We start from the raw sequence: 9,820 nt of genomic DNA on the forward strand, positions 1-9,820 counted from the left end.
TATATATATACATACTATTTTTTAAATTTTATAATTATGAAAATACAATGTAAAAAAATTAAAACAGCTGATTCTATCTTATTACAAAATTGTGTGATATTTAACATTAATTTTTATTTAATATTTATCATTTCTGAATAAATTATGTATATAGATGTAGGTTGCATGTCATATTTACAATTGATTCTAATAAATTCAAGTAGTTGCATGTTTGTGTATTATAAACTAGTGAAAGTCTAAAGTTTTGAATCATGTAATAAATACGTTACAGGTGAAGAAAAGACAACAACGTGTGACGATGATTCTAGATAGTAAACATGTGGAATATGAGATTATTGATATAACAGAGCCGGGCAAGGAATTAGACAAAGAATTCATGCAAGCTAATAGTAATGCAAGAACCAACAAGTATCCATTGCCACCGCAAATATTTAATGAAGATGATTATTGTGGAGTAATTGCCTTTTCTCTTTTTATACTGTTTATAATTTAATCTTGTTATTTTCAAATAATGCATATTAATTCTACAAGTATGTTGTATACATGCAACACAAGAGCAAAGATAATTATCTAAATGAAATATCACATTTCTAATGCAATACATTTAAGCAATTAAATTTTGCAGGATTATGAAGACTTTGATTTAGCAAACGAATTGGATGAATTGGAAAAGTTTTTGAAAGTAACGCCAGCAATCAGTACTGCAGAAATCACTCTTGATTCAAAATCTCAGAGTGATGGAATTCAAGAGAATGGAAATACTTCAAGTCGAGAGGTAATACTATTCCCTTTGTTAACTTAAAAGAGTTTTGTTATTTTATAATTTGTTTTTCATTTATATACATCACAAAGAAAAGTATATATATACTTTTCTTTATGAGAGAAAAAATTCAGAACTGCCAAACTATAGATTGCCAAACAATAAATACATGACTAATTGCTATTTCCAGCATATAAATAGAAAGCATAAAAGAATAGTTTGTTAACATGTATATGTTGTACATGTGTCAAACAATAAATACATGCCTAACTGCTATTTCTAGCAATGTATTTAATGTTTGACACGTGTACAATACATACATGTTGAGAAACTATTTTTTTATACTTACTATATATATATATTAAAAGGAACTAACATGATGGTATATATACATTAATAGATGCTATATCTTGTAATTTTGTAACAATAAAGCACTATTAGCTGTATAATTATTTTAATTTATCACACACGTACACATGAGAGAAGACTTTCTCTCATCTATTTCTCTTTCCTTCACTAGGTTTATGACTTTGCTACTAAATTTATATTATAGTTTCTATCTAACATATCTGTTTCTTTCAGCCTTCTGCGGACAAAGAAGCAGATATAGTACTCTCCGACAGGTAACTGAGAATATACATATTATTATAATGTAAAAATATATTAAACATTAGTAAAATTTATAATATTATCTTCTTTAGTTTACCAGAAAGAACAACTTTAAACAGCGAGAATAAAGCCTTAGATGACTCTAAACCGACTGAAGTAGATAGCGCGACAAAAATTATTACTAGTGACGAAGGTGAACATGCCGAAGATAATGGAGATAAAAATGAAGAAAAATCCGACGACCAAGAGAAAGAGGAATAGATATGAGAGATATACCCACATGTAAAATTGGGATATATTTCATACATCCTTCCTTTTCCACCCACAAGCGTATTTTGCAAAGCTACGTTTATTACATTACTAAGGCTGAATGAAGGTACTGCCAAGATAATATTCTGTATTGGAAAGTCTGCTGAATGAACAGTACAAGTGACACGCATAGAGAACATACTTTTATAGAATATACTTTGTATTTTAGATCAAACGCGTCTTCACACACCAATGTCTGTTTTTCAACAGGTTTGATTAGGTGATATCAGACAATTCCTTCATATTGCTATCTTTATACACATCTTCACCTTTATTGTTTATTATTTTGCATTGTTTCACACTGCACTACAATATATTGCAGCACTTTCGACAATGAAATTAAAATATATATTTTTCTTTTACCTTTTTGTTTTCCATTAAGTATGCAACTTTTCGATTATTATGTTGGAGTGTGCAAACAAAAAAAAAAAATATATATATATATAGGATATAGCAACAGATGCATATACACAATACACATACAATATCATTTGAGATATATGAGGATAAATATATAGATATATTTCTATTATAAATCGGATTTTTTTAGGTCTGAAAATTTAATTGAACGTTACATATGAGAAAATTTTGATATTTATATTATACATTTAAAAAAAGTCTCAAATATGTACAGTATTAAAGATAATTTTGACTTGTTATTTGAATATTTCATTGCATTAAGATATATAAAAACAGTGTTTCCAAATATGTTGTAAAAAGTCATTGATTTTTCTTCAACTTATTATATAATACATGCGTATTAAAGAGAATTATATAGTTTTTAGAAAAAAAAAGAACAAAAGAGAAGAGATTTCTAGATTTTTATAGCTCAATTATAAATATCTATTTTTATTGTATAAACTTTTATTCGTATTTCTACTTATATATATATATGACAGAATATACTAGTACATATGATTCATGCTGGTATGACATAATTTCATCGATATCTGTGCATATGACTCACATTTACTACTTAACATAATCTATCAAAATCTTTGATTTTAATCGATCGTGATTATAAGTTTTTTATATTTAAGAAGAGTTCTACTTTAAAACACAAAAAAATTGAAGATTTGAGATGTTGATAAGTTATTGTAATATATATAATATATAAAAATTCACAAAAGAGAAAAACTTCTTACAACTGCTACTATTGGGACAAAACACAATAAATTCCTAATAATAGGAGGGGAATCTTTTATTTATTTGACAAATGATAGTTTTAATGTTTCCAAAATAGTCTGTTCTAAAATAGTATTAATGATAATAGCGGCAGTTGTAGCAATTGAGAGGCCTATATAAATTATTTCTCTTATTGCTTTAACGACACATATTATCTTTTTGTACTAGACAAGATTAATATCTTGTGTAAATCTTTTATTGCTTATATATCGTTCAAATACCATTGTCATAAAAAATTCAGCTTTATGCAGCATTTGCTATAACAAACTGCTTTGTTATGAATAAATGAAATAAAACATTATTTTTGTTATTATAATTCTATTCTTCAACACAGTGCATTAAATTTATGATTGATATATATAATTTATTGCAATCAAAGGAGGAAAATAACGACAAAGCTTTATTTCTTTTTAAAAATATGTCTTTCTTATTACAAAGATGGGGAAGCGGTAACAATAAAGATTCAATATATTAATGTTAAAATAAATTTTAACATTGCATTAGAGAGAGATATATATATATAATCATTAGATGTAACCATATTTACAAAGATAATATTCATTATACATTATATGTGTATATATATATGGATCACAACGATCATTGTTACATACATACAAGAATTTATTAATAAATATAACAATTCAAGCTTAAAATTCCATTTATATATATATCCTTAAAAAATCTATTTCTAATCATATATCACAAAACAATAAAAATATTATATTATCTAAATAGAGTATATTTTTGGGAATTTGATTAATTCTATTTTTCATTGTCAAACATGGTAAGTACATAAATATAATATTCAAATATATGCATGTTATTTTATAACAAGCCTATATTGATTTTTTTTAAGCAGTATAAAAACATACACAAAATATATATTTTTTCTTGACATAAAATATCTAAAAATATTTTGTACACCTTCTCGAATTAAAATTAATACCTATATAGTCAGAGATTTATCTATAAAATTTATAACGTACAATATATTTTTTTTTTATTTCATAGAATGATTAAAAATTTACTAATTTTGATTAATTCAATTAAGATTCTCTCAATAATACTATATAAATATAATTCCTCAATTATCTTTCTCTTGTATATTTGGTGTCTCCACTATGACACGAGTACAGCCTGAAAACAATAATTGTTTTTTTTTTATAATATATATTTGGCATATATAAAAGTGTTTATATTTAAAGAGAATTCTTTATAATAAGAAAATTTGACAATATTTGATTACACAAAAATCTTTATAAATTATGTTTTTATTACTAATAAAATATATAATATATCATTCATTATATGTATATTATTTATAATAACAGTATTTATATATATTTTAAACATCTGGAGAGAAAAATTCAGGATATTTTAGATATACTAAGAAATTATTCATAAATGAATATTTTGATGAATTTAAAGATACATTTTTTGTGACAATTTTTACTACTAGTAATAAAACTAAAATAAATTTAATGATTGATTGAAATTGATTAAAATTGGAAAAACTTATACAACAAAAATTTTACGATTTACATAATTAATATTAATAATGCAGAATCATATTATTTAATTGTAATTAAGTTGCATTATTATAATGATAATGGAAATATGATAAAACATGAGTTAGACTAGATATGTAAGCTCTTTTTTGTCTAAAAATTATTATATTTAAAAATATAAAAAAAATAAATAAATAAAATAAAACGTAGATTATTTTCATAAAATTACGTTTATTTTACTTATATTATTTGATATATTAAGTAATTAATAATTAATGTCATTAATGTCATTTGCCGCTTTCTCCGCGTTATATACATATATATATATATATATATATATATAGCTGTATTTATCAATATTGATACAATATATTTATTAAATAAATTTATTGTTGATACGTAAAAGATGGTAAACAATGTAAATAAACTTATAATTTAAATAGTATGGATATAATACGTCTCACATCTCCAATAACAGAAGTTTACGTTACATGAATTGTTGGTCTTACTAGGATATTGCTGTAATTATGGAATGCAGCTTTTTCATAGGCACGTTATAAGGCAAATAGTTTAATAAGAGAGAATGCTCTATAGGCAATCTAGATTTTTTAAAGAATAAATTCTTTTTTGAACATGTTTTTTTGACTAAAGATATTTTTTTTCTTTAAAACATTGCAACTGAGATTTTTTAGCTGTTAAATAAACATGTAATAATTATTACTTATATATATTGAAAATAATATCAAATATATTTATTTATATTACTTTTTAAAACTTGCATGTAAAAGCTGCATAGCCCATTCAATGGGCGTACCTATGTGTTTTTTTATTGATATCAAAGATTTATAAAGATTTAGATGCTTTTTTCTTCCAATTTTCAGTTATTGAGTTATAAATTGTATTTTGACTTCATAAACTGTATCCTACATATTGTATACAGAATAGTTTTTAATGTATATGTACTGTTGTACATATACCATTCTTTGCTCTTAACTGACATTAACAATTAAGACTATCTCTCCCTAATCGCATCAAAATACTTATATGGCATCAAGTAAATAAATAAATTACATAATGCATTATACTATTTAATTCTCTTCACATCAAACATTTTAAAATGTACTATATTTTATGTATATTAAACTATTGTAAATAACATTTGTACCCCTTTCGACTAAAATGTACTAAGAAGAATATGTATATAATTATAAGTATCAATGTATACGATTAACATGTAAATATTCGATTAAAAATTACGTATAAAATGCAACAATCAAGAATGAATCAAAATTATTCAATTTTTATAAATTATTGATAGCATTTCAGATCACAAACTTCTTTATCTCTTTTCACATGTATGCAGTGTGTTTCTTTTTATAAGTTTCAAAAACATACAAAAGTATAATTATTAAATTATTATAACATTGCATCTTCAGGATTGTTTTAATGCATTCTAACACATTTCAATGTATTTTATCACATTTCATATTATGCTTTTCTGTAAACATTTATATTTATATTATCTAAACAGATTAATTTCTCACAAGATCTCTGTAAGATATATGTAGTAAAAATAATACATACAATGTATTATTTCAAGATATTATGTAACACACATATAATGAGGTATTTATTTTTTCGACAACAATTAAGTCAAATCATAAGAAATAAATTTTAAATATTATTTTAATTAAACTATACTTTAAAAAACAAGTATTCAATTAATATATGCACGTACTGTTAAATTCAACAAAATTATATTATGTGAGTTAAAATTCATTAATATTGTGGATATTAATTTTATTCCATATGAAATTTATATGCTAATACGCATACAAATGTAGTGTAATAAAACCAGATCTGATAACAAAAAAAAGCTGTAACAGATTTTTAGATTCTTTTCTTTCTATATACTTATATACAAATATTGCACACATATCGTATATTATGCATATAGAAAACCTAATATTATTCATTTACAGTACTTACAAATTTAATGTCAGTTAAGATCCTTGTTTCTTCAAATTCAGTCAAACAATTTTTTATGAAACAACAAAAAATAAAACAATTTTGAAAATAATTATTTATTATGTTTGCATGCTTTTAATTATTTATCTATCAAATTGTTTTTACTTTTTAGTAGGACGGTGATTCCATGAATTTATATTTAAGAAATGCGTATATACGTATGTATGTGTTTGTATATATATGCAATATCTGAACTGGTATTATTGCATATGATACTCAGTTTATCAAGCGAGATAATTTATGCAAATATTTTGTATGAAGAGTATGGCACATATAAAATTCATAATATTTCTATAATGTCTACTACAAAACGCAAAGAGATTAGAAAAATTTGACAAAAAATTGTTGTCTGATAAAAGAGATATCATTGTAAAAATATCAGTTATTTCATTTCGGTATTTTCAATCGATTCTAAGTACATTTAAAACAAATGTATTACTTACAGTCTTATTGTAAATAGAGAAAATCAAGAGAATGTTTACAGCTAATACCTAAAATCACTCAAAATAAATATATAATTTCATATGAAACATATATACTAATAATACATAATCTTAGATATATATACTATTTTGAATTATAATAATCAAAAATAACAACTGAATTATAATAAATAAATAAAAATAAATTTGTTTTTGAAGAAAAATAGATAAAGCGTAAATTTTAAAAATTGTACAAAAATTGTTTCTAGGTAAATTTTTAAATATATATTTAGAAATCGCAGAAAAAGAGAATGCCTTTTTTAAATGTATTGTATATCACTGTTAAATATCAAATGATTTTAACTATTAATTAGCTTGATAGAGGATTCAGAATTTAGTATAATTTTTGTAGCATGCAATCATTCTTAATTGATTTTCTCTCGATTTTATTATGCATTATATTTCTTTTAGCGTATTATGCAGTAGTGAAATATAATTAATCCGTACCAAAGTATTTTTGTCCAAAATGATTTGGTGCAACAGTATGGATCTCTGAAGTTAAAATCTTCATCTATAAAAAAAAAAAGATAATTTATTAAAGCAAATATATATATTATCAAACCTAAAGGTTTAAATTACACATTATTATAATGCAAATGAAAATATATGATGACAGTTACCTTAGGAAAGGCAGTGACTAGAGATTTGGCTGCGATTGGTGTACAAAACAAATTTGACAGGATAATATTTTCTTCGAGCACATTATGCTCTTTCAGTACAGCTATAGCTTTTATGACAGTATTTCCTGTACCTATATATGCATAATAAATATATTATATAAATGTTTTAATCCAGAATGCTGCGTATATATTTGGTTATTACAATATAAAAATTTTTTGAGACTCACTCATTATTGGATACATCAATAAAACCTTTCTTTCGGATATATCATCTGGGAATTTAGCATAGACTACTTTAGCTTCGTGTGTGTCTGCATCACTTTCTACCAATATCTTACCAATTCTGATACTACGACAACAATCTCTTAGACCCTATAAAAAACATTTATTCCATGATAGTTTAGCAGTTTTTTTTTTATCCATATACAGATATCTTTTAGATATAATATACGTATAATATGTTTAGTATTAATTATATAATACCTGTTCCATAGCCTCTCCACTTCTTACTATAGATACACCACAATTTCCCTTCTGATATTTTAAACCTTTATATTTGGCACCAGTTGGAGTTGTTACCACACATTTTGTAAAAGGCAATTGGTTCAAACTCTCTTCGATAACAAGTCTGATCTAAAATATTCAGGAAAAATTACAATATAATATTTTCTTCATAAAATAAGCATAGATCTATCAAAGAATAACCATTTAGAACAATCAATATACTTTGTTTTTTGACAGCTTAAATAATTACTGGTTTAAACTCTAGATGATTTCTTTTAAATTTTGTATAGTACAATGTTCAAAAAAAGATTTCAGAACAATGTATTATATCACACACGTAATATTATAATTCTAATTAGAGTCTAAATAAAGTGGATGCTTTTGGCAATATGTACAATATCATAAAATCAAACATGTCTTACCAAACGATCGGCATAAAACTTGAAATCGCTCCTTGTGGTATTCCTATAAAATGAGATCCATTAATAAGCAACTGGCTACCGTTTCTAATAATCTACAGAGAGAATCTAGCATTTAATTATATGTACATATCCAATTAAAATATATACATGATTATTTAATTAAATTTGACAAGTATCTACAATGTGCTTTTCTGGTAACGAGAAACTGCAAAAGAAAAATGAAAAATAAAATTTATACATATTTACTTCCGACTATGATTTAATATATATATATATATATATATATTTGTCAATGAAAAGATACAGCGACAGTGTTACTTACCTATCCCGCAAAATGGTTTGCAACTCTTTCACCTGGTTGTTGCAGGGTAGAATCTTCAGATTTGTCCCATATTCCTCGATTTCGTGACTATCGTTGAACAATTTCGTTGCGGTGTCCGCGCTTCCCATGACGGTCGCGTTACACCACGTGTCACCGTGAGGGTACCGGTAAAATGAATAATAATGCGCACAGCAGGTTACAGTGCATACACGGTTACAAGTAAGCCGAAAGCAAGAATGAAAGGCAATGAAAGATCTCACAGACACATCATAGATTTGTATAGTATTTCATAAATATATGTATGGAGAAATATCAACCAATCACAATGTGTCTAATACAAAGATTACTGCATAAGAATATTAAACATGTGATTGGTCGATCCTTTATTACATACTTATGTGTGTTTGTCACAAAATTAATTGAGATACTTTTCTACTCGACTACCTCGCATTCTGTCCGAGATATAGCCGTTGATAAAATTTTTTTATATTATATTTTATACACACAAATATATTACACGCATATATTTCATATTACATATATTTCTAACAGCTGATAGAAGTTTGTGTGGTTCGCAGGCAATTCTGCCGCGGTTGGCAGCCCTTCTTCTACAATCGACATGCATACTTCGAGAATCGCAATATCGTCTCGAATCGCGGCCATTGTGAAACGCGCCGCGACGGTGATTCGAATCGCTCCGTGTTCCTCGCGATCGTTATCATTCAAAAGTGAATCTCGCGCGTGAAAAGTCGCGACGTCGCGTGTCAGACGTCGTTCGTCACGACGGATTAAACGCGTACGATCATCGGTAATGTGTTGCATCGCGATTTCGGTGTCGACGTGTGTCCGTTTTGGTGTGCCCAGGATTCTCTTCCCGCCATTATCATCTCGCCGAGATGCAACGAGAAAATACAAATTTTGATGCACGATGGTCATCGATATATGTACGTATAAATAATTTTATAATTAATTCCGCGTCGATATTACTTGCATCTGCGTTATTATTATTACGAATATTTTCGAATCGCCGTTCTCGAATTTTTATATATTTTTTTGCTTCTCTCTCTC

General features: G+C 25.7%; 2 protein-coding genes across 5 annotated transcripts in view; one reads left to right on the forward strand and one right to left on the reverse strand.

Moving 5' to 3' along the window:
* The window catches only part of LOC115243400 (SH3 domain-binding glutamic acid-rich protein homolog), a 3,117-nt gene extending 986 nt beyond the window's left edge, over positions 1–2,131 (forward strand). For 2 of the 3 annotated variants that reach the window (XM_029820358.1, XM_029820359.1), the window contains exons 2-5: positions 272–454; positions 626–775; positions 1,343–1,383; positions 1,462–2,131. In XM_029820358.1, coding sequence (XP_029676218.1) covers positions 272–454; positions 626–775; positions 1,343–1,383; positions 1,462–1,630 — 543 coding nt within the window. In that variant the 3' untranslated portion in view covers positions 1,631–2,131. The remainder of the gene's footprint in view (positions 1–271; positions 455–625; positions 776–1,342; positions 1,384–1,461) is intronic. The other variant, XR_003885224.1, reaches the window with a different exon arrangement.
* A 1,139-nt stretch (positions 2,132–3,270) lies between these two features.
* LOC115243397 (uracil phosphoribosyltransferase homolog) lies at positions 3,271–9,040 on the reverse strand. 2 transcript variants are annotated; one of them, XM_029820357.1, is made up of 8 exons: positions 8,753–8,881; positions 8,578–8,635; positions 8,431–8,473; positions 7,988–8,137; positions 7,732–7,876; positions 7,505–7,635; positions 7,332–7,395; positions 3,271–4,003 (listed from the first exon to the last, which is right to left on the reverse strand). In XM_029820357.1, coding segments are annotated over exons 2-8 (588 nt in total). In that variant the 5' UTR covers positions 8,580–8,635; positions 8,753–8,881; the 3' UTR covers positions 3,271–3,950. The 2 variants fall into 2 exon arrangements, with proteins under 2 accessions (XP_029676217.1, XP_029676216.1); XM_029820356.1 differs by lacking the exon at positions 8,578–8,635 and having other exon boundaries at positions 8,753–9,040.
* Positions 9,041–9,820: the final 780 nt, after the last annotated feature.

The sequence above is a fragment of the Formica exsecta genome, unplaced genomic scaffold (genome assembly GCF_003651465.1).
Source record: "Formica exsecta isolate Colony F162 unplaced genomic scaffold, ASM365146v1 scaffold72, whole genome shotgun sequence".
Classification (NCBI taxonomy): Eukaryota; Metazoa; Arthropoda; class Insecta; order Hymenoptera; family Formicidae; genus Formica; species Formica exsecta.

What these genes read in the sequence shown, in the direction of transcription:
- LOC115243397 (XM_029820356.1), bottom strand. Translation starts at nt 8,880, where the DNA reads ATGGGAAGCGCGGACACCGCAACGAAATTGTTCAACGATAGTCACGAA. An exon ending in GTGGAGAGGCTATGGAACAG is followed by an intron (nt 7,877 to 7,987) that starts GTATTATATAAT and finishes TGTTTTTTATAG; the next exon opens with GGTCTAAGAGATTGTTGTCG. An exon ending in ATTGATGTATCCAATAATGA is followed by an intron (nt 7,636 to 7,731) that starts GTGAGTCTCAAA and finishes ATGCATATATAG; the next exon opens with GTACAGGAAATACTGTCATA.